General features: G+C 37.9%; 1 protein-coding gene across 4 annotated transcripts in view; it reads right to left on the reverse strand.

Annotated features, from left to right (window-relative positions):
- atr.L (ATR serine/threonine kinase L homeolog) overlaps positions 1-23,343 on the reverse strand; it is a 67,453-nt gene extending 44,110 nt beyond the window's left edge. The window contains 18 exon segments of one of the 4 annotated variants that reach the window (NM_001088580.1): positions 380-510; positions 2,287-2,379; positions 2,483-2,668; positions 3,145-3,339; positions 4,742-4,912; positions 5,482-5,653; positions 6,537-6,637; positions 8,868-9,058; positions 9,277-9,533; positions 12,760-12,958; positions 13,709-13,861; positions 14,840-15,048; positions 17,478-17,672; positions 18,147-18,331; positions 19,176-20,059; positions 20,679-20,828; positions 21,683-21,774; positions 23,184-23,343. In NM_001088580.1, the coding sequence (NP_001082049.1) occupies positions 380-510; positions 2,287-2,379; positions 2,483-2,668; positions 3,145-3,339; positions 4,742-4,912; positions 5,482-5,653; positions 6,537-6,637; positions 8,868-9,058; positions 9,277-9,533; positions 12,760-12,958; positions 13,709-13,861; positions 14,840-15,048; positions 17,478-17,672; positions 18,147-18,331; positions 19,176-20,059; positions 20,679-20,828; positions 21,683-21,774; positions 23,184-23,245 (3,626 nt within the window). In that variant the 5' untranslated portion in view covers positions 23,246-23,343. 4 annotated transcript variants of the gene reach the window in all.
- Positions 23,344-26,186: the final 2,843 nt, after the last annotated feature.

Consider the following 26,186-nt stretch of genomic DNA (forward strand, 5'->3'; position numbering starts at 1 on the left):
ATTAAGGATAATATTTGCTTTTACCTAAGTTGAGAAAAAGTGAGTCAGTTTCCAATCTAAATATGTCGAGCTGCTTTAGTAGCTGCTCTTTAAAGAATGACCTATGCTCATGCATGAATTAAAGGGTGATTCACTTAAACTGTTGTTATATAATCTGTATAATTTTCATAATTTCATAAAGCACGACTAATATATTTGGAATAGGAGGTTGTACTATTTCATCTCCTTTCTTTGTACAGCAAATACTCATCTTTGCAAAACTAAATATGACCATCTCTTCTAAGCTGACCATACTACATTGGGCACTAGATTTATAGTAAAAATCACATATTCAATTAAGAATGGTTCTAGGTTCTTTTTAAAGATAATTTCCGTCTACCTGCAGCAAAGCCCCGGAAATTCCTCTTTATAACGTAGGCCAGTTCTCAAGGTCGTCATCATCTTGACCCTAACGGAACTTATATGCTTTGGTCCCATCAGTTTCATTAAAGAAACCAGACTGTTCAAGGCCTGAGAAAGTGAAATGATTAAAAAAATAAATTAAATTACAAAAAATTAAAAAAAAAAAAAGTACAAATGCACAAACCTTTTCGGATCCACTATGCAGAAAATATATATTTTAAATTTATAAACAGGGTACTGCCTTTTCTCTGTAATGAGAGACTTTGGTCAGATAGACGTATCTTTACCTACAAATTATTTCATGCTATTGCATACAACAGCAAAAGCATCTGTAGAATACTGCAACATCTAAATATATATATATATATATATATATATATATATATATATTCACACACACAAAAATACGTGTCACTAATATATGGCTTTTTGTTTGATTTTGTAGGTATTAAGAAGACTTTTACAGAACTACACAAACAATCCAACAGATTTTAGAAGCTTAGGTTGACTAGAAAAGAACACTCTAAATAGTTTCCTAGGTAAACTAAAAGTGCCCAGGAAATTTTTTGGACTTTCTCCCACTGACAGGTGCAAAATCACATCCTACAATGTAACTGCCGTTAAATCTAATCTGTAAACTACATGAAAGATTTGCCCGTTCCACACAACTGTTGGAACATTGTGTGCTGCATTTTCAATTTTTTTCTCATTGCAATACACTGTATGTCAGATGGAAGTATTGAAAAATTTAACTATTAAGTTTTTCTTTGTTTTAAGAAATTCCAGCCTTGGATAGTTCAAAAACTCCCAAGCAGTACATTACCAAATTTCAGCAAACTTTCCAAAAATCAGCAAGTTTACCCCAGGAAACCATACATTTTTGGGAAGTGCACATTCTGATGAATCCAAAATGGGTAAATATTGCTTCCTATTCCAAGCATTATTTATGTAAATGTATAAATATTGACGAAATAAGGCCTTTACTTTTATGCAGCTAGAGAGACTGGAAAGCATGTTTATTCCTGTGCTTTATACTTTTAAGTCTATTGAGTCCCTTTACCTAATGGTCAAGTCTACTAAGCCTGAGACAAGCTGTGAGTTTTGTGATATATTTATGAAAGGATTTGAGAATTTTATTGAATATGTTACACTGCCTAGGCAGGGGAGGCCAGCCTTTCATTCCCAGAATAGTGAGATATGGCATAGCTATGGAGATTATAATACACTTTGATGTCTAGTACTCCCCTCAATCTATTACTCTAAGGCAGGGATCCCCAACCTTTTGAACCCGTGAGCAACATTCAGAAGTATAAGGAGTTGGGGAGCAACACTAGCATGAAAAATGTTCTTGGGGTGCCAAATAAGTGCTGTGATTGCATATTTGGTAGCCCCTATGTGGATTTATACAACCAAAACTTGCCTCCAAGTCAGGAATTTGAAAATAAGCACCTGCTTTGAGGCCACTGGGAGCAACACCCAAGGGGTTGGAAAGCAACATATTGTTCACGAGCTACTGGTTGGGGATCACTGCTCTAAGGCATCCTCTGCCTCCTTTTCTGCCATATGAATCTGCTGGTGACCATAATAGGGAGATGGCATGTAATATCACATTCATTGTTCTGGCATTAATGTACCAAACTATTTCTACAATTCACTTATTCAGTTTTATAGCATACTATCCTCAGCTAGGTACCTAGGTACTACTCTCTATCACTGTTACAGAGAAATACACTGCAGTGATATAAAGGGCAGTAAATGTTGTAACTTATATAAAATCTAGATGATTAAACCCCTAATGTCAAAGCTAGGCTATGAGTCACATTTATAGTTTTAAACCATTTTATTTTGATAATATATTGTTCAAATAAGTAACTATTTACTTACCATTTTCTTGTCTTCAATGCCAATGCTGGAGCTCAACAGGTGCATATTAAAGAAAGCCAAAATTCCTAAAAGCTTTGGTTGCAAATAATCTGCCTTTTAGAGTGAAACACATAAACCATTGTTAGAGGTTATTTTAATATAGTGATGTTTTTATACAAAATATAAACCTCATTTCCAAGAGATGATATAGACTCACCATTATTTCTGGCTTTGCAAAATTCCTAGGTCCCTGATATGGATCATCGTTGGATGCATATGTTGCTAATATGGACAGCCCACTAAAGACCTGCTGATAGTGCTCACCCAGGCGCAAAAGTAGTTCATTGTGCAGTCCCTGGTAGTCCTGTCTCAGTAAACTACCCAGCTCAATTTCTGTTTCATTCTGTGGGGAATGGCAGGTAAATCCCAAATATAATTATCTCATCAGATGTGTTTGATAGATTCACCTAAAAAAATTTTTTTTTTATACTTGAGCTAAAGGGACGCATATGGTTGCCACCTGGCCGGTAAAAATGATGGTTAATAATAGGGAAAAAACATAACTATATAGGAAGGCCGGTATTTTTTCCTGGAAAAGGTGGCAATCGTAGGGATGCATGTTCTCCAGTCTCCTCATATGCCAGGCCTAAATAAGAAATTTTGCAATAGGACAGCACACAAACTGCAATTAAAAGCTTTTACTTGCATAATTAGACACAGATCTGTCCTACTGCAAAACACACAAATACAGAATAACCCAAAAATGAAAGGACAATCAGTATTATGGCTTCATAAAGGTAACTATTTTATTCTTTTAAAGAAGTAAAAAACTTGAATGTGCTTTTTAGACTATCCTACAGGACTTCACAGGATATTTACCTTTAGGTAATGAAGCGACTTTTCCAGCTCATCTTTTGTGCAAGAACAAACCAAGTGAGAGAATATATACTTGAAGTTATTGATCAGGATCTCCCTTCGATTCACATTAAGTTGTTTGGCAATCGTTCTTATCAGAGTAGAGGCTGTTGGACTAGCTTTGGCAGCAAGATATGGAAGCAAAAGTTGCAAAGTCCTCTATTGAAATAAAGAACATTACTGAAATAATACTGTTCGTAACAAATGATTCCATAGCAACCATAAATAATCCATATTCAATTCAGAGATCAAAGTAATCACATGTTTATACTGAGCTCATAAAATATATAAAGTCAGGCAGTGAAATGTACATAATTAAATAAATAAATTGAAGGGGTAGCAATAACATGTATAAGGTGGCAGTTACTATTTCCATAAGTGGTTCTACTTCCACCACAAGGAGGGAAACTTCCTTACAGTGGAAGTGCATCCACCTAAGGAAATAGTAGCTGCCACCTTATATTAAAGGCAGTTTTTCCATTATATTTAGAGATGCACCACATCCAAGATTCGTTCTGGGATTCAGTATTTTTCAGCAGGATTCATATTTGGCTGAATCCAAGTGCCAGGCTGAACTGAATACTTAAAATCATGTCTTATCGCCCCACAAACAAAGAAATTGCATCTTTTTGAACTGCACATGATTCTTTGTAGCCGTACGGATTCGGCTCAGGATTTGGCCCCAAAAATAGTGGATTCAGTGCATCCCTACTTATATTAGTAGTTCATTTTAGAGCTACTAAAACTCATTAACCAGTCCCCAGTCTACTAGTAAAAGCAATCTTCAAAACGATAAGATGTATTCAGAAATATATACTATTTAGAAGTGGTTCTTTGATTTTTAGTTGTTTTAAATCCTATACTTAGACTTTCAGCAAAGCATAGCATTTTCCTTCTTTCTAGTGTATGGAACCATTGCATTCTTGGTGCCTTTGGACTTGTCCATGCCAACATGTTGTTCCACCTCTTTGGACTAAGCACTAGCAAATTTAAGGATAAGGAGTGAGGGATGGGAAAGTATACCTGAACAAAATTAACAACATGGAAAAGGAGATCTCTCAAGCATGGACCTGCATGAGTTCACCAGTACACATTATTTTCAAGCATAAATGATGCTGCAGTAGGACTAGATGAAGATGAATGTAGTGACAGATAGAAGAAAGTGGCTGTGACACTGCTGAGGGAGGGGGGAGGAGGATGAATATGCCAAAAAGCAAATAGTTTTGTTATTTATAAACACAACCACACTGCATTTATACTCCTTAAGGCAATCATCTTTTATACACTTGTATGTTATGCTACTTATTGTGCCACTCCATTCTGGCTGAAACTATTCATTACATGAGCCAATGTTGCAGTTATGGTTTATCCCATGAAAAAAAAAAAAACATGCAATCTGGGCAAGAATGAAATATCTTGCAAATGAAGCCCTCTGATGTAGTATCACTGTTGAATAAGAACACATACCTGTTGTACATAAATGAAAATAATATATACAACTCAATTATCCACCTACTAAATGTTCCAAATGCTGTAGTTAATTGTTAATATGAAGTTTTACCGTTAAAAAGCGGTTTAAGTCTGGGAAATCAAATACATTTGCTATTTCGGATAAGATGTCAAGTGCAGCTTCCCTATGATGTGTTGCCTCCTGCTTCTGCATTTCACTGCTGCGGCCAGGTGTGTTGGTCAGAAGGGCTGCCTGGCTTGAGTGAAGCGATTCTATAAGGAACTAGAGAAAAAGCTTTGTTGTTTATCTTAACTTCTGGACACGATATTACAAATTACATAAACACAACAGTACTTAAACCTCTCCTTAAGACTTAGGGCTCATTAGACAAGAGCAAACGCATGCAAACCCCATTGTTTCTCCCTTCAGTGCAGCATTTTTTCATAAAATTCCAACATAATAGGGAGTGCCTACAATTACATAAGCCACAACCTGCATGTAATGTACGCACAGGTGCAAATTACTGTCTAAAACAGCAAATCATACTATGTTGCCTAGTATTTCCATAATATATCTTTTACTTCTGATTATATTAAAATAAGTGATAATTTACCATAGTTTGATGTATTACACTATATACAGTATAAAAGACACTTTCCCACTGCTTGGAACACACAGGAATGATGCAAGCAAGAATGTTTTGCCCCTTTATCAAGCATACAGAACATACGTGCAGTGGGTATATATAAGACATAGCAATTCAACTAAATAAAATCCATCTACTTATCCATTCACTTATTAACTATTTATATTAATTACTCACATATCTCTCGCTCTCTCTCTCTTTTTACCTGACAAATCGGTTTCTTGTACTGGCTAAAAAAGATATGCAGACTGGTGGACTTTGCTGCTGCAAGAGATCGGATTTCTGTGTAAGAAGCACCTGCCACACATGGGGATTTAGACAGCAGGCAATGCAGCAGATGCAACAGTGCAAATGGTACCAACTCTCCTTTTGCTGCCCTGCAGAAAAAGAAATAAAAATGATATGTTTAAAAATGTGATAAAATTCAAACTATGCAAATTCAGTGGGAGCATTTCTTGGATTTTAAGTATGATTTTATATATTTTATGTCATAATGTTGCCTCAGTTTTTTTGTAGTTTACACTGTTTTTACAGAAAACCCGTGATTTAATTGCGCCTGTTTTCCTGGATTTTGCAGGTTTTTTCTTGCCCCCTTAAAAAACTCGATATGTCTTTATTAAGAAACAAATTACCGAAACTCTGCTTGCGCTCCTCTGCAGAAAAGGCGACATGGTGACGATCCATCATGCAGCGCTCGATTTCTCCTCCCTGGCTATCTCCTATAAGGAAAGCAGGGAGGAGAAATCGAGCGCCACACGATGGATAGCCGGATCGCCTTTTCTGAAGAGGAGCACAAGCGGAATTTCAGTAAGTTATTTCTTAATAGATGTTACTGGTCCTTTAATAAGGCACAGCATCTGTGCATGTCTCTATCTGCTTTGACTGCCAGTCTAAAATCGATAATGCAGCAATAGAAAGACTTAAAATTCACAAATTACCCTAAATTCAGATCTGGCGTACTCGTCAGAAAATCTTGGAATTAGCTTGAATCTCCAACAAAAATCCCAGATTTGCAATATTTCAATCAGCATGTGTAACAATGTACTCACAAAGTACATGCAATATGTTATAAAGCATATTTTCTCTCTCTCTCTCTCTATGGCACAGATTAAAACTTATGACGGTATCTGTTTAAATATGATTCCATTTTCACATCTCTTAAGAGAATTTGGTTAATTTTCTGTTGCTTTGAGCTTGATGTTTTTTAGTAGCCTGAAATAAAGGTGCCAATGTACCCGCTTGCCTAGAAAGTAAACTCACCTTCCTATATCCCCAGTTGTAAGAATGAGAGTGTCCTTCATCTCATTGTCACGCGACATCTTGGCATCTGTATATGCTTTTTTCATCCTTGAGACTACAATCTGCCAGTTAAAACGTATGTTTATAATGATCACCTTGCAAAACACAAATGATATCTTTCTACAGGGGGGTGTCAAGAATTATATTGCACATTTTGCAAATCAAATTATACTGGGAAATGCTGTTTAAAAAGCTTTACTTTAAGGGTAAAATATTTGTAAACATTTAAGTACACTGGTCCAACATCTCCCCTGTAATACCTTAAAAGGTTACAATACATAAAATGACATTTGATTGTTGCCTGTGCTAATTCCATTACACCTGAAGCATAAGGCTAATGACACACAGTTTTGATTAAAGCTATCATGCACCTGAGAACATGGGTCAAAACACCCCTTTATGTCACAGCTCCTAATGTTATTTACTCTGGGGTAATTTATAAAGTTTGTGCAGGGCATATTTATTCACAAATGGTTGTATTAGCCATGCTATTTCTGGAACGCTAAAATATTGCACTGCTGTGCCCGTCTTTCCAGTTTTTGCAAATACGCATTGTGAATAAATTTTCGCAAATGACTCGCAAATGAGACAGAAGTTTGCGCGAGCACACCCAATTTGCGAGGTTGTTGTGCGCTAAAATAGCATTGACAGTAACTTAAATTTGCATTTTGCAAAACTGTTTTGCGAATATTTTCAAAGTTGTGGCGTAATTCAGTCGCAGAGCACATAAATATTCACATTTTTTTACATATTTAAAAAGCGCTTATAGACATTCCCATTGTGAAAAAAATTGCAATTCTGTTTACACCACACTTATTCAGTTTTATAAATATAACCATGCGCAGGGTAAATATATTCAATTTGCGAACCAATCTGCCTTGCGCAAAGTTTATAAATGAGTCCCACAAAGCGGTTACAGGTGGGCCTCCATGTGTGGATGGAAGCGGTGGACTAAATGCCCTAGAAGTGCTATAAGCCTAACACTTTTTGTTTTTATTAAGTTACATGGCATTTATCTGTAAACCTGAATATGTTTTTGCAGTTCTTTATCAGTAGATCGACAGTTATACATGTTGGAATTACAATGACATTTAGTCATTTTATCTCTCTGAAACAGCGCGCTGCCTTCATCTAGACATCCTTTCTATAGTTTGCGCGAGCACACCCAATTTGCGAGGTTGTTGTGCGCTAAAATAGCATTGACAGTAACTTAAATTTGCATTTTGCAAAACTGTTTTGCGAATATTTTCAAAGTTGTGGCGTAATTCAGTCGCAGAGCACATAAATATTCACATTTTTTTACATATTTAAAAAGCGCTTATAGACATTCCCATTGTGAAAAAAATTGCAATTCTGTTTACACCACACTTATTCAGTTTTATAAATATAACCATGCGCAGGGTAAATATATTCAATTTGCGAACCAATCTGCCTTGCGCAAAGTTTATAAATGAGTCCCACAAAGCGGTTACAGGTGGGCCTCCATGTGTGGATGGAAGCGGTGGACTAAATGCCCTAGAAGTGCTATAAGCCTAACACTTTTTGTTTTTATTAAGTTACATGGCATTTATCTGTAAACCTGAATATGTTTTTGCAGTTCTTTATCAGTAGATCGACAGTTATACATGTTGGAATTACAATGACATTTAGTCATTTTATCTCTCTGAAACAGCGCGCTGCCTTCATCTAGACATCCTTTCTATATTTACTCAAATAAGATTATTTCCAACTCACCACCTCTGGCCAGGGCTATTTTTATATTTAATATAAATATTAAGCACATACAGTAATGGTTAGAAATTAAGTTTCAAAGTAATTAAGGTTCACCAGGGTAAATTTTTTTCTAATAAAAATATTAAGCACATACAGTAATGGTAAGACATTAAGGTTCAAAGTAATTAAGGTTCATCAACCCACTATTTTGAGTTTAGTTCATCATTAGTTAATTGGAAAACTATACCCCTCAAACAATATAAAAAGTATATTCCATAAAAACAGATCATATGTAAAACCCTGCTTCATGTAAACACACAATTTTCATAATAATGTACTTTTTTAGCAGTATGTGCCATTGGGCAATCATAAATAGAAAACTGCCATTTTAAAAAATAAGGGCTGCTGCCCTGGGATTATATGATTCAAGGTGCACACAAACATACCAAATGAACTATACTTGATTGGTCACATGAGCCAATTAACAGTCAGAGTTCTCTAATTTGGTTCCTGTTACAGTTAGAGGGGGTACATTTTTTCTTTAAGAAATAAAACAAAGCATCTGAACAAAAAGTGTACCTCCTTTAGATATCCGTCCTCACAGTCTGCACACGCCAACAGGTGTTTGATGTTCCCACTGAAAGCTGTCCTTACATCCTTGTCTGGGTCCTCCATTAGGTTTAACAATGATTCAATCACAGTTCGGGAATCCAAATCATCTTTCTCAAGAGAGAGGTGAGCAAACAGCATGGGCATATTTTCAATAAATGCTGGAAGTGGAAAAAGAAATCATCAAGTCAGGTTTTACTTTATACGCAGCATAAGAAAACTTCATATGTAACCACTTTGCGTACGGCATAAGGCAACTTGGTATCTAGCAGTTGCACACATAATATTTTACTACACCATAGACCCACACTGGATGAAAGCTGCAAATAAAGACAGAATAGATCATTCTATGATTGGAGAGTGACTTAAAATGACCTACCCATTTTGACGGAGCTTGGCATGTTTCGATTAAGCAGTGCCAGGAATGGTTTTAATGCAGAGGCGGTCATACGAGAAAGTTTCGATGAGGGTAAAGCAGTAACTGTCAGGCTGCTACAAAGGAACTCAGATTCTGCTGCAGTAGGTGCCGTTGGGGAATATTGCAGCTCAAAACCGCAAGCAAGGCCGGAGGCAAACATACCCACTGAGTTGGCTAACTCCTTCTTCACCAGCTCAGAGGCATCATTCAAACAGTCGCTACAAAAGACCACAATAAGAATAATTGGTGCAGGCAATGTCATTTATGTCTTCAGATGTTTTTTGTTGATAATCTACGCTTCAACAAAGCATCAGAACAAAGTGTTCCGCCTAAATATTCGGAAGGGGTTTTTTACAGTGAGAGCTGTGAAGATGTGGAATTCTCTTCCTAAAACTGTTGTACAGGCTGATACATTAGATAGCTTTAAGAAGGGGTTGGGTGGCTTTTTAGCAAGTGAGGGAATACAGGGTTATGGAAGATAGCCGACAGTACAAGTTGATCCAGGGACTTGTCTGATGGAGTCAGGAAGGATTTTTTTCCCCCTGAGGCAAATTGGAGAGGCTTCAGATGGGTTTTTTGCCTTCCTCTTGATCAACTGGCAGTTAGGCAGGTTAAAAAATGCTAAATGGTTGAACTTGATGGACGTGTCTTTTTTCAACCTAACTTACTATGTAACAAGATGGCCAAGCAAAAATTAGAATTCTCATATGAAAGAAACCTAAAAATTTAATTTAAAGTGAATGCTTTTCCACAAGGAGTAATAAATCCTCTTAAGCTGGTGAAACACAAAGCTGTGAGAATAGAAATACCCTGGTTGCTAGTCATGTGTACTACTCCAGTGTGGACCAGGGTCGCAGTTCTGTTTATCTCCTGTGGCTTTAGACTAAGGATATGTAAACAGATCATGTACAATACAGGTATGGGACCTGTTATCCCGAATGCTTGGGACCAGGGGGTTTCTGGATAACAAATCTATCCGTAATACCTTAAGTCTACTAGAAAATCATGTAAACATTAAATAAACCTAATAGGCTGGTTTTGTTTCCAATAAGGATTAATTATATCTTAGTTGGGATTAAGTACAAGGTTCTGTTTTATTATTATAGAGAAAAAATCATTTTTAAAAATTTGGATTATTATGATAAAATGGAGTCTATGGGAGACGGGCATTCTGTAATTCGGAGCTTTCGGGATAAAGGGTTTCCGGATAACTGATCCCATACCTGTACAATATAAACATCTTAGGCAAATTCATTTTAGATACATGTAGTTTGTAGCGTGGGAAAGAATCTTTTGTATATCGCAATAAGCACCTATACATTTAAAGTGTTGTAGAAAACTAGCTGCCATCTTGGCCTGCATCACTCTCATTCCCTGCTTGCATTTCAATGATCTTCAAGCAGGCCCCGAGAAGACAGTTTTTAATGATGCAGTACAGGAGGGAGCATGGGGGGCCAATATCACAGTGGTACATTAAAAAAACAGGCTTTAGTTATTCTTCCTGGAGTGGCACTTCTTTAAAAAGACAGGAGTATGGGTTACAAAAGTAATAAAACCTGAGAATTAAGCGGCATCAAGCCATATAGACTGGGACCTATAATCTCTTCTAAAAATAGCAGAGCTATTTTAAGACATGCAGTGTGTAGTTTCCACTCCAGTTTGATCAACATGATTAGATTATGGCATTTATACTAGTAGAGTGATAATTAGAGTGCAAGCTATTTAAGTAGGGCAATTTAACACACAGTTATAAAGTATATGGAGCTGAAAATAACAAGTTTATCAGACAAGTAGTGGAAAAATCGTATTTACACCTATTTAAAAGGCAACATGAAATTGTATGTTATTGGTTACTATATCAGTTGCAAACTTTTTTGCAAACATCAAGCCATATAGACTGGGACCTATAATCTCTTCTAAGAATAGCTGAGCTATTTTAAGACATGCAGTGTGTAGTTTCCACTCCAGTTTGATCAACATGATTAGATTATGGCATTTATACTAGTAGAGTGATAATTAGAGTGCAAGCGATTTAAGTAGGGTAATTTAACACACAGTAATAAAGTATATGGAGCTGAAAATAACAAGTTTATCAGACAAGTAGTGGAAAAATCGTATTTACACCTATTTAAAAGGCAACATGAAATTGTATGTTATTGGTTACTATATCAGTTGCAAACTTTGATACTTTATAAACCCATTAAATAAACCCTATTCACTGGCAGAGCATTGCAATAGGAAACTTCAGCAAGGCAAATAATAGGGAACTTACTTAGTATAACACTTTCTAAACTGTAGTGGATGGACAACATTTCAACAGTTCATTTACTATGGACAGGGGTCAAAGTGCTAGAGGTCACACCCATGATATAAACAAATGCAGTGTGGGCACAACAAACTTTGTCCCTTCTTTTTGTAGAACCACCCAGTAAATAAATCAATGTTCAATATTTTATTTATGTGTTCCTAAAGCTAACAATTTCTCCTATTGCAGACAACTCAAATGTGCTGTAAGTTAGAGTCCTGCAGCGGGTCGGGTACCCGCGGGTTACCCGCAAAGACCGGTGAAACCCTGCGGGTTGCAGATAGAAGTTTCGGGAGCTGGTATAAATGCGGGTCGTCGGTTCTCCGGGTTTGGGGATCGCGGTTCGGGTCTCGGGTCTTCTCAATAGCCTACTTCCAATGATATCACTTCAGGTTTACAACAGCAGCAATTCCTGTTTCTTAATGGTCAGCGGGTCGCGAATCGGGTTGCAGATAAGGTACTTGCGGGACAGTTAGCGTGTAAGTATGTGGGTTGCGGGTTGGGTTTAACAAATTGGTTCCGCGCAAGACTCTACTGTAATTCACAGAATTAATTCCTAGACTAACAAGTTAAATCAGTTTGAGTCTGAAATTTGCAATGACCAATAGCACAACTTTGTTGTCTACAACAGAAACAAAAGTTAGGGAGGAAACATAGTAATATTTTAATTACTAGTGGGTGCATGTTTATAGCTAAATAAAAGTTATTGTATCTTATTTTGATGACAACTGAATATAAACAATATAAAATAGCGTAGCACTAATTAAAAGTGCAGCATTTTAATCATAGACATTATGGAGTGATCAAGGCAGTGATTTGATGCTGTAAACCAAACAGTAAGTAGAATTCTGCTGGACGCCAACCAGTTTAACTGCTGTAACAAGTGTAACAAGTGTTGGCCTGATTATCAGAAAGCTGCTTTAAGCTGGTGTCTCTGTATCAGCATATTAAGCAATAACAGGCTTTGAAGCAGGTGTAAATAAGCCCGAGAGACCAGTATATGCAAGATGCCAGAGATTAATATGTTATAATTATTGCATGTTGATATTTGCCATTATTGCAATAATACTATATTCAGCTACATTGTATAAGTCACTATCAGTCTATGCAGAAGACATTGTAAGGATAAGATTACTTACATTAAAATCTTGGGAATTGGACCATACCCCTGCTGGCTAACATTGCACAGAAGAACAGGGAATCCTTTGATGCAACGGGCACGAACAATCTCATGTGGGCTATCCAATGCCCATTGGTACACAGCTAATCTCCACTCAGGGCATAACATTTTTGGAAACAGGCACAGGAGGAAAACAAGTTGAGACTGAATTTCAGGTGCTGTAATAAGGAACACACTCAAGAATGTTAGCCAGGCATTGCATGAGGGAACGATTTCAAGGTTATCACATGTAGATCTCATATAAATAACAATATAGCACTGCGTATCTTGACAGGGCTATATAAATAAATGATGATGAAATGATGATGAATATAATAAACCTTAGTGTGCTGACAAATGTAGACTCTAGGGCCACCACAATCATCTGTAAATATTCACAAATAAAAAATTCAACATGGCAGGATAGAGATCAGCTGTGGGAGGTTTACAGATTCTTACAAGTGCTGCACAGCAAACACATAAGACATTGTTGTGAGTGACTTCTGCTCCCAATTCTTTAGGTTCTTTTTCGGCAATTGATTCTGGGCACTGAGGGAACCCTGGAGCTACTGCCTGGTCAGGAGGTAACGATAGCTCCTGGTTTCACTAAGCGCCATACATAAAATAAAAAAAGCACAGCCTTCATTTAGGAACTGTAGGCAGAAAGGAATGATGGCTGCTGAGCACAACTATATGGAAGTGTGCAGAGCACATTTTGACACAAGTACCTTTGAATACAAGTTGCCCACTGCGTTCACGTAATACTATCTGGTGTATTTTCAAGCTAAGCTGGTTTCTTGCCCCAAACCACATGTGCGACCTCTTACAGTGTGACATCAATATTAGTTTTTTAGCCAAGAAACACTTATTTAAAAATGAATTATTAACATATTTATTTGAATTATTAACATAGTTAATAGATCACTTACAGTAATGTTGGCCAATCCGCTCACTTATGGTCATCAATGTTGGGTCAAATGATGCCACTTTAAAGGAAGCATGATTTGAATGATTCTGAAGCCAGGGTAATGAGATCATGCTGCACAAATCCTTAAGAGTTTGGTCATTTAATCTGTTTCCTGCTAAAAAATCAGACAAAACATTGCAAGAAACGTGGCGACTGTAGATTCAAATGCATCATAAAGCAGTATGCAGCATACAATAGCTTTACTTTTAGTATGATGTCAAATTTTCTAATTTTTTTTGTGTAGTTTCTTTTTATTTATTTATTTACATTGTTTTTGTCATGCAGCCACCAGGCTTAGTAGTTTAATATCTAATTACTTGCTAGAGCTTAATTACCATAGCAATAAAACAGCAGTTGGAAAGTCACAATGGAAGATGATCAGTAGAGAGACTGAATACAAATATTGTAAAACATAAGAATAATAAATAAGAATAAATAAGAACAAGGATACAGCCACACGGGGCTGATTCTTGCCTGCAAATAATTAGCGCTCTTCTGTGTCTGCACCTGGAGCCACTGTGTCAGCCCAGGTGCAGGGACATGGAGCGGATTTCGAAATGCATGCTCACTCACTGTTATTCAGGCTTTCTGCTATTCATTTTCCAGTCTCACATTCAAACCACTGCTTGGTTGCCAGAGTAATTAGACTCTAGCAACCAGCATTCCAAAATGGAGAAGCTAAAATATTCAGAAACCACAATAAATAAACAACAAATGTAAATTGTTTCAAAACACAAACAGCTACTACCCCTAAAGGTATTATCAAAGGATGGGTGACTCAGGGATATAATTAGAACTATATGAAACACAAAGAAGTCCTATGGCCTCCAGGCTGAAGCTTTAGGCTAGTGCAGTAAGTTTCTAGTCATATTTGTTTCTTTTTTATTATCTGGAAGTGTTTTCAATGTTTTTATATCTGTGATACTGCTTATTGTAATACAGATAATGCAAAATAAACTGATTTTTTTTTATAATTAATGTCAACATAGTTGTGGCTGTTTCATTGGAATCCATTGTGTACCTTATGTCTGAGAATATTACTTTCTGTATCTTTATTTCTATATAAAACAACAAATTCAATGTTATTGCTTACCATGAATGTAGAGTATTGCATCAAATATTTTTATTATCTTCATCAGAATGTCATTTATATTGGCTCTCTGGTGTGCAGAATCAAGAACCTTTCTACAAATTTTAAGTATTTTTAGAATATCCTCTGGACTGAGCCAGAAAACGTGAGGTACTATTTCTACCGACTGAATGCCAGAAGTATTGCTCAAGTCAGATACTAACTGATCAGTACTGTCAAAACAAAATATTACAGAACAAGATTACACAGGAAAACAAAACATTACAAATAGTTTGTAACTAAGCACAAAAGCACAGACCCTAATCTAGATCATTCCTACAAAACTGTATTTTCTTTGTCCTAGTATCGCATGATACATATCCTGAGTGTCCTTTGCTACATATCCAGGTATGGGATCTGTTATCTGGAAACCCATTATCCAGAAATTTCCGAATTATGGAAAGGCCGTCTCCCACAGACTCCATTTTATCCACAATTTTAAAAACAATTTCATTTTTCTCTGTATTAATAAAACAGATCCTTGTATTTGATCCCAACTAAGATATAATTAATCCTTATTGGAAGCAACCCCAGCCTATTGGGTTTATTTAATGTTTACATGATTTTCTAGTAGACTTAAGGTATTAAGGTCCAAATTACAGAAAGATCTGTTGCCCGGAAAACCGAAGGTCTCGAGAATTCTGGATAACAGGCCCCAAACCTGTATTATATGATAGCAACCAATCAGGTCTTTGCTTTCACTTTCCAACATGTGGTAGATTGGTCAAAACTTATTGCTAATTCAGAACCTATTTTTGTAAATGAGGTTAATAATTAGCAAGTTAACTACAGCAAAGTGACCATATACCGTATATACTCGAGTATAAGCCGAGTTTTTCAGCACCGAAAATGTGCTGAAAAAGTCTACCTCGGCTTATACTCGAGTCAGTCACCCAAACTGCATCAATTGCGCTGAAGAAATCCTCCTGTGCCCCACACAGCTGCCTCGTTCCTGCTTCCGACGCACTTGTGGGGTTCGTTGCACAGTTACGGTAATATACTGCGCATTCCTATTGGCTATTAGTTTGTCCTTTTAGGCCAGTTTGACATCCAGCTGTATCGGCGAATCAGAGAGTGACGTGGGAGGAGTCGTGTGGTTTGTTGCGCGGAAGTGAAGGCACCGGCTGAGGAGATGGCGCCGAGCTCGAAATCCTATCGGGTGGCAGAACCGAAATGGGGCCCGCGGGACCATGTAATAAAGCAGCTGGGTAAGGTACCCGAAGTATCACAAATTGTTGTGAGGCGAGTCGCGCCTGGGCCGGAAAAGAGTGTGTGGTTTGTTGCCGGAAGTGAAGGCACCGGGTGAGGAGATGGCGCCGAGCTCGAAATCCGAGCGGGACGGGAAGCGAAGTGGGGCCCACGGGACCATGTAATAAAGCAGCTGGACCGCGTAAAGGTACCCGAAGTATCGCAAATTGTTGTGAGGCGAGTCGTGCCTGGGCCGCTGAGAGACATACGGGGTAGAAGTGGTTGTTATTATTGTTCTGCCGAGGGAATGGCAGGTTCAGCTGTGATACTCAGGGACGGGATTGGGACAAGAACAGGACCAGCAGTTACCTCTGCTGTTACCTGCAACTCCCAGCACCCCCCACCCTTCCCTGTTTTGCAGAACTGGATATAGGGTAACAGGTGCCCTTAGCAATGCAGGATGCCTGAGGATGGGTTAAATACACTATTTTGGATTGACGAACCTGCAAATCTTTGGCTGTCAACTGTGGGTGCAGGGAGTTGCACTGCCAAACTGCTGTCCGTGGGACATGCACCAGGCACAGTATATTATTGATAGCTGGTCGGTCTCTCTGGTCGGCTTATACTCGAGTCAATCAGGTTTCCCAGTTTTTGTAGGTAAAACTAGTTACCTCGGCTTATACTCGGGTCGGCTTATACTCGAGTATATACGGTAGACAAAATGCTTCTCATACTCTCCCAACCCAATCATCTCATACTGAGTTACAAACTATCCAATATGGTATACAGAGAACAGTGCATTTCCTCTGACTAAATCAAGGTTTCTTAACCATGATCTCACTGGTCCAAAACTAAACTACAGGGCTTAGTGGTAGGGTTGCCACCTTTTCTGGAAAAAAATACCGGTCTTCCTATATATTTATCTTTTTTCCCTATCAATAACATTGGGATCAGCCATCATTTTTACTGGCCAGGCTGGTAAAATACTGGCCAGGTGGCAACACTACTTAGAGGTGCATCCAAAAAGGAGCACAGGGTGGCAGCTATCTAAAAAAAAAAGAGAAAAAAATTCTCATTTGTGAATCATCAGCCTACTGGGACAAATTGTAATTTCGTTTTAAGCCATATCAGCTCCACTGAACATGCACTGCAGGGAGTTGCTGAACTGTGTATGTACAGTAGTTGACAACCGAGATTCAAATGGGTATCATACCCTGCAGGTAGAGCATTTGCATTTATAATAAATATTCGTGATTAAATTTTAAAGCATCGTGTATATATGTAAGTCTGTCTAGAGGAGTCATTGTGTGTACAGCAGCTACCCTTATACTATTTAAAACATTCTGAATACTACGAGAAGGCAGATTATCGTAACAGTAGCAGTCCTCAAATGTAAGCACACACATACACTTACTCTGTGGAATCATTAGTGAAGATATGAACTGTATTGAGAGCAGCAACACGTACAGTTGTATTAAGACCCTCCAATAAAGAAACCATCTCTTCATCTGTAACTTCGTCACCTTCCAGTTTGCACAAAATAGAGGAGAATTTCGCACTCACTGCTTTCCATAGTATGCTCTTTGTCTTCATATCCACAGGAGCAGGCCTATCAAGAGAAAAATATTAACTTTGAACATTGCTCCTGTAGAGCTGCACCATATTTTTATTGCCAATAGATGAAGCTGTTTATTAAGGACAATGAAGCACATTTTATAAGGAGTAAATTATATAAATATGGAAGGAACAAATTATAAGAAGAATGGCTTCCTGATCTGGGAAGTGGGAAATATATGGAAACAACATCCTATGCACATTTTATTCAGTTAGAAACTTTCATATAAAAATCTGATTTCCCAGTTACAACTTAGAGGGGGCTCTTAGAACTCAACATGCAGAGCCTGTGAACTCTACTTCAAGATACCAAATTTACAGTTTACAATTTAATTGTTACTTCGTTGCCATTTAATCAATGCAAAACTTTGTAGTCAAGGTTGTATTTTGTTTTTAATTCTGCAGAATTGTTTCAAACTGAAGACTGAACAAAGGACTAATAAGGTCTTATATTTAGTAAACCCATTACACTGATGGTGTGTTTCTTCTTAGAGGCTTTGCAGTTAGACTCAAACGTGGTCGTTTCTCTTGCACTTCATCGCTGCTGCTGCTCCCACCACCCTCTGAGTCTGTGCTTAGGGGCTGCATGCGCTGCTGCTGCATGAACACCAGGTTTTCTATTCTTAATGCTTCATGAAGGGGGCAGACCAAGTACTGTTAAAATAAAATGTTACATAGAGATAATGACTAACAAAAATATATTACTTGTGTACTGTATTGTGAATTTAAAATTCCAAAAAAAAAAATTATACTTAAAGTTACAGAAGTAAATTAAATCTACTCTAAAGCACAGGCAGTATCATATGGAAAAAAAATGAAATGTAAAATAATCTGTGTGTTCATTCTGGCACACCAGTACTGACAATATTCATGTTTAATGATCATCATCGGGTCACCTGCTGATGCAGCATGTTGGCCAGTGCATTGTACAGGTATGGCATTGCTTAACCTGTTATCCAGTAAGCCCCTAATTACATGAAGGTCATCTCCTATAAAGCAAATAATATAATCATTTAAAGGGGGCCTGTCACCTTAAGAAATAATTCCAAATTATTTTCTTTCATGTTAGTTGAGCAAAATAAACTTTACTTATACAATATTTATTATTTAAATGTTGCTGCCTGCAGTCAGGAGCCATTTGTGGAAACTTTTATTAAGACAAATTGTGTATCACCTCAAAATCTTGTGTATGAGCCAGAATGGGGGACCTAATGCCCATACACAGTGCCCTACACAATTCTAATTGGAAATTTGGATAAAATACGTTATCCAGAAAACACCAGGTCCCGAGCATTCTGGATAACAGGTCCCATACCTGTAGCACATGACTTTATTGTTCCTAAAATACACTGTAGATGTACTCCTAGAAACAATAGTCTTTACCCAGAATTGAATAGTTTACATCCAGTCTTGGTTTTTTAATTGCTAACAATCAAAAGAAAGTAAAATGAAGTACATTAAAGTTAATAAACAAGTGAATATACTAGGGTATACTCACTTCTTGCTTGCTCTGAAGTCCAAGGACATCAACAAAAGCTCTACAGATGCAGCGAACATGTGCCTCTCGGACTTCTTTGGCAGATTCATAGCCCGGAGGCACAATGCTAAGGAAGTAATGGACCATATAGCAAAGAGCTTCTTTCAAGGGAGCTGACTGAATATTACTCAAGATACCTCCATCAAAGAGAGCAGCAAGTTTCTCCAGCAACATATTCAGATAGACAGGTTCAATGTTTAGGTAAGATTTTGATTCAAATGGGAACAAAACCTTTACCAATTTCAACAGTGGCATCTCATAAAGAGACACTTCTTCTAAATCCATGTCTTTTATACAAGTTAGTATCCCAAAAAACACAATGAAGAAAAAATATGCACCCTGTTCTGGTGGACCACCTAATTTTATTAGTTGTCTTAAAAAATGCAATGCCTGTATCTTCAGTGGTGTACTTCCATAGTCCAAGAGGGAGCACCCAATGCCCCAGAGGAGGAGGTTCTGCCTTTGGAAAAACACTGGAGAAATATCATGTTCGTTATCCATCAAAACCATTAGCAGAGTGGATTCTAAAGGCTCAATGTTCTGCATGTTCAACAACTGAAATTGAGTGCATCTTAAGTAAGTTTGGTTTTCTGATGCATTGCTTAAAAATCTAGAAATGGTCACAGGCCAAACTACGGATTTCTCCATGTTTTGTTCATGTATGTAGATAAGATCTTCAAAGAGATGTAATAAATCTTTAGTAAAAACACCAAATAGAAAGGAACTCTTGTTTTTGAAAAGAAAAAGCAGGGAGCGGATGACTTCAGCGATTTTTCTATGCAAAGCTTTGCAGCTTGGCGTAGCCCCAATGCGTAAGAGCCGGGAAATGATCCAGTTGCTAAATGCTTTAAAAAAAAAAAAAAAAAAAGTAAATTTAAATTGGTGCTTTATCTATCATCACTGTAAATAAGCAAAATGAAAGTTCAAAAACAGGACAAAAACTGTGCATTCTATACAATCTATATAAAAAAATCAGGACACCCATTTACACAAAATATTTTAAGCTTTACATTTTCCTTTAAAGGAGAAGGAAAGGCATGCTATACTTGGGGGTGTCAAAAGTTAGGAACCCCCAAATGATTGTATTTACTTACCTGAAACCCTGGGCCGGTGCTCCTATGAGCATAAAAACTGCACCGGCCCGGGAGTTATTTAAGTGAGCACCACAGAGTGATTATCTTTCTACTTCTTCTTTCTTCTCACAGCTGTGCATGCATGCATATTAGAGGGAAAAGCTGAACTTTAACGAAAAAGCAAGAAGAAGGAAGAAGCAGGAAGACTATCACTCCCTGATGCTCACTGGAGTATGTAAGTAGATACAATCACTTTGAGGTGCCTAACTTTTGGCACCGCAACTAAAAAAAGCCCTTCCCTTCTCCTTTTATTCTACCTGCACATGTCAATTTAAGGAACAAATGAAAGCATTTAGAATGGCCACCAAGGAACAGTCAAGGGGAAACTCACCAACACAGTTCTGATTGGTTTCAGCAGACTGATCACCGTTATTTGCACTGAGAAACATTAATGGGGTAGATTTCATAATGTGTTGAATAAAATCCAGCAACATCACAGAACTTGGCTGAGAATCAGTATTCTTTGAAAGCTCCACAGCAACTATAATCAAACAAAAATACACAATAATGAATTTAATTTCTCTATTCTCTGACAGGTAGTCCATACAGTACAGAAAGAATGCTCCTGGACAATAGACCCTTACAACCCTGTTTTAGATGTTGTTTATGTCTGGAGATATGAGGAGTGGAAGCTGTTTAACATCTCAACCATCTGGCACTTTATATCTAATTACAGGTATAGAACCTATTATCCAGAATGCTTGTGACCTTTTGACACAAGTCTGCTAAAAATCATTTAAACTGTATTTAAATCCAATAGGCTGGTTTTGCCTCCAATAAGGATAATGTATATCTTAGTTGGGATCAAGTACAAGGTACTGTTTCATTATTACAGAGAAAAAAGTAAATAATTTGAAAAAATGTAATGATTTGATTAAAATCTAATAAAACAGCAACAAATTTGTATGAAAAATTGAGGAATGCTTGCTTCAATGAGTAACATAAGAAAAAAAATCACCCAGTACAGTAGTTGCCTTGTTTTTACTTGGAAGGAAAGGCCCTGTAGAGAATATGATTGTAATTTATAGCTAGCCAGTATACTGCCCCTTTAAAACTTTAATTTTTGGTAATAAAACTTCTATGTGCCAGCAGGAAGTGTTGCTTGACACTACAAGTCAGGTTGGCATCACGCAAAAGAGAACAGAGTTTAGTGGGTAAACAAAAAAACAACAAAGCTTAAGGGGTTTAGGAAATAAAAGGTCTAGGGACTTACAGCAACAAACAGCAGCTAGCACTGACTGGCCACAAGTTTAATACCAAAAGTTTAGGTGTTTAGGTTCAGTATTAATGTAATGTAATGCAAGACATATAACTAAACAACAGATACTAACTTACCAACGTCCACATCTGTCAGAATCCGGTCTATAAACTGGCAAAGGATTTGTCTTGGTTTCTGAACAGTTGTGTTATATTCCTCTGCCCCGGCACTATATTAAAAAATGGATCGTATTTCATGTATAAAATATCTGCATTGGTCTTCATTTACATCATCTTATTGATGGTTAACATCACAGCACAATTCTTTCTCTGTGCCAATATGTACTGTTAGGTTAATATATATATATATATATATATATATATATATATATATATATATATATATATATATATATATATATATATATATATATATATATATATATATATTTATATATAGTACACATCAGGGGCGTAACTACAAAGGGGGTCCAGGAGGTATAGGGGCCAATAAAGTCCTAATAAATATACAGTTTCATTAAAGATTGGTAAAACACATCAACCTCTAGACATTTTGGTGGCCAGTAGATTTTTGACTCAAAATTGTCAAATTGAGGAAAGTCACCGGAAAATGTGAGAATGCTTAAGAGGGACAGGAGACTGGGGCACCGAGCCTAAAATCTGGTAACTACACGTCAGTCCCATTGCATGCTGGGTATTGTAGTCTTACAATAAACTTGACAGCAGGCAAATTAAACAAAAACGACATTACCCAATATGCACTGGGAGACACAGGCTTCGGCACATTAAGGCAAGAAAAACTTTGGCTGGTTTGTAGCCCAAATACATACCTTGGATAGTTTCTACTTTTAAAACCCGCCTGGGCTTTAAATTAGTAGCCCATTTTGGCTGGAAACCCGCCAACCTGGCAACCCTTATGCTCATGCTGTAGTGCTGCCTGTGTATGTAACTTTATATAATACACAAAAGCCACAAATATCTTGTAAATTATATTCTTATAAATGGTGAGTTCTGATGTCATCAGTTATAAACGGTGAGTTCTGATGTCATGTTATAAACGGTGAGTTCTGATGTCATTTCTGTCACGTGACTCACTAAAATTTGTGTATTATAATAAATAAAGTACCCCCCAGTTACTCGGAGTTTCATGAAACTCCTCTGTAACTTATAATATCCTTATATTTTACAAGAGGGGGTACTTTATTCACTATATATTTGCTTGCACACACCCCCTCCCTGCAGAGGAGTCCATTGGAACCTCAGGAAGCATCAGAACCAGAACTGGAGCACAGCTCAAAGGCTGCCATTCAGTTACAGGGGAATCAGCAATTATTTGTGGCATTCCTCAGCTCCATCGTTACTTTGGATTAAACACTGCAGTAAATAAAGTCTCTCTATGTTATAAGCAAACCCAGGTGCTCCTGTTGTGCAAAACTACAATACCCAGCATCCCCGGTTAGACAGCGGACACAGGAAGTTGCAGATGTGCAGCACCTGGCGAGTCAGAATGTGCTTATTGAATGAACGTGCCCTAGAAGAACAGGAGAGAGTTGGGGGCGGAACTGTCTCCACAACAACCACTGACAGCCCGATGGCCTGTCGAGCCCTGGAGCTTTACCTGGCAAGTTCACGCAAGGCCGGGATCATAGAGGCCATTTCAAGACCGGGGTCAGTAGCCATGGTAGCAGCTCAGTCCCAGAGCTAGAACCCCCAGAAAACCTACAGAATCTGAATTTGCGTAACAAAGGCGGGAGAAAAAGCACGGTATGGTGGCCTCGCTGTCCAAAATACTCGTTTGCACTTCCTCAGACGTGACGTGCTGCTTTGTTATGCGCTTCAAGCGACTACTGACATTTCCGGGTGTCGCTTTCAGGCCAGTGCTGCAAATTGTGACACGTGTCAGCCTTCATTCTATACCTCTTCTTTTAGTAAAGCCTCCCCATCCCCACTATAGCGAGTTGGTTACCTTTGAGGCTGAGCTAACATAGTCTGCTGTACAGATTGATATTCTGAGACAATTTGCAATTGTTTCCCATTTTTGATTATTTGTGTTTTTTGAGTTATTTAGCTTTTTGTTCAGCTGCTCTCTAGTTTGCAATGTCAGCACTCTGGTTGCTAGGGTCCAAGTTACCTTAGCGACTATGCATTGAGTTGAATAAGAAACTGGAATATGAATAGTAGAGGGACTGAATAGAAGGGTGTATAACAAAAATTAGCAATAACAATACATTTGTAGCCTTACAGAGCATTTGTTTTTAGGTGGGGTCAGTGACCCCCCCCCCCCCCATTTAAATGCTGGAAAGAGTCAGAAGAAGAAGGCAAATAATAAAAAAAACGATAAAAATAAATAATGAAGCCCAATTGAAAAGTTGCTCCGAACTGGCCATTTTATAACATACTAAAAGTTAACATAAAGGAGAACCACCCCTTTAGTGAAGTAAAACACAGTACTGTGGAAAAAGTCTGCCAATATTTGTGAAAATTAGCACGGTAATATTTTATTCTGCCCTTCTGGCTCACTTTATTAGAACCTGGGTTACACTGGACTAAAAACTCTCAAGGCCGATAGTTGTCAAACCTTTTTAGTTAAAAGCTCCCTTGAAGGTCTAACCCTAGGTCTAAGTTCCTTGGCTCTTGCGATGATCACTTGAAAAAGGGATCTATTCCCAAAACATGTGATTCAGCACCAATAAAGGGTGATTGCAAACAAAAGCACTGCCTATGTCCCAACCTGTTTCAACTTTATAAATTGGTTTAAATCAGTGTTTTTGTCAATAAGACCATTTTTCCCAATTCTCACTCTAACTCGCCTTGAGAATGAGCCCTCCACATTGAACACTGTAAGCAACATATCAATGTTTGCAGGTAATGCTTCCCCTTCACAAAGTACTTGCAAGGCTCATATAGCATATGTAGCGTAGTAATGGTCTCCAGTTCTCAAAGGGGATATTACTGAAATAGAAAAAGTGCAAAGAAGAGAGATTAAGCAGGTAGAGGGTATAAAAGAGCTCAGCCACGAAGAACAGCTGGCCAAGTTGATATTCATTACACTGAATAAGAGTCCACAGTTCAGTTATTTTCAGATTTGTTATCAGAAATAAAGCCATTTTTTCAATTGCTTTCCATTTTTTATTATTGAAGTTTAAAGAGATACTGACAACAGAAATTAAACTGTTGACAGGCTGAATGCTTGGTATCTGCTTGAACAACCACCTACCTCAGTATAGCACCACAGGTCCCACATGTGGACAGTAGCATGGGCTTGTCAATGTCTTGTGCTCTCCAGAGACCAGCCCTCAAATCTTATTCACACAGTCAGGAGCTTTGTAGGTGATTCCAGACTGGCTTAACTGGATATGATTGCAGATTTCTCACTACTTGCCTTTGCCAGCTCAGACCAGGCGAAGTTCATCGGGGTGCATAGTTCTTCTTCAATCTTCTGTCACTTACCGGTACATCATATTTTTAGTGGAAAAAGTTTCTAAGTCCCAAAAAAATATTTTTAGCCTGCAAAAGTCCTAAACATTTTTTTCGGCTAACTGGGTTCCCCCATACATTTTCTAACATATGGAACATAAACTATACAGTGGGCTCATGTGTAGGGCATTATAACAACTCTATTTTCTTTATTAAGGTTCCCTGGACTTGTGTAATGTAATGTATTTGCTGCAACATATACCTCCATTCAACTTTAAATTTCCCGCCATATGCAAATTAGCCTGAGCGAAGACCTCTAACGAAGTTGCGCTAGGCATAGTTGAACGCCAGCACATCTTCGCTTTGATTTCCGAAGTAATGCAGTTTGACGCCCTGGACGCAACTTTGCATTTTAGTAATTTAGCATTGTCTGAGTGAATTTTCGCCTGGCGAAGTGTAGGGATGAGTGTGAAGCCATCACTGTCGAATTTTCGCCACTTAGTAAATTTACCCCAGAGACATAAAAGTCGTGGCCATGAGTTTATGATTGGCAGTGCATCTTGGTCAATATGCATTTACCATACCACAGCACACTGGTAACTGTTTCTTTTTTTTTTGTAGTAGTATATGACATCTTGAAAAACTTTTCACAAAGTCCACTTGATATACCTGTTTTAATGAGACTCTAACCTGCTCACATGGTATGATATCACCTGGTGGAGCTACACAAGCTTTTCGACCTGCTTTCAAACTTTTTTCTTTTTAATCCCAAACAATTCTTTAAATCACCTAAAGTGCTTTAAAACACACACAAAGTGCATCAGGGGTGCAGTGGACCCGTCTCAAAAGAGACAAGGTCCCAAAAAAAACACTAAGTCACCCAGTCACAAGACCCGCAATGAAATAGAGTCTTCAGACTCCCTTTGCTGAAGCTAGGGGGAGATTCTTTATCTTTGACCCCCAGCCAAAAGGCACCAACAGGGGGCAAGGGTCTTCAGACCCCCTTTGCCACAAAATTAGGGGGGTCACTTAATCTACCTCCCTACCAACTTTCACATATACCTCCTCCAAAGGGAAACTGAGTCTGTACACATTGGGATTTAATGCTGTAGGTGTACTGTTCCCCTAAAGCATGTACCCCAAATCCATTCTTGTGAGTCAGACCCTTTTAAGGTCCACGAGTCAGAGCTGTCACACCTAAATC

The sequence above is a fragment of the Xenopus laevis genome, chromosome 5L, assembly GCF_017654675.1.
Source record: "Xenopus laevis strain J_2021 chromosome 5L, Xenopus_laevis_v10.1, whole genome shotgun sequence".
NCBI lineage: Eukaryota > Metazoa > Chordata > Amphibia > Anura > Pipidae > Xenopus > Xenopus laevis.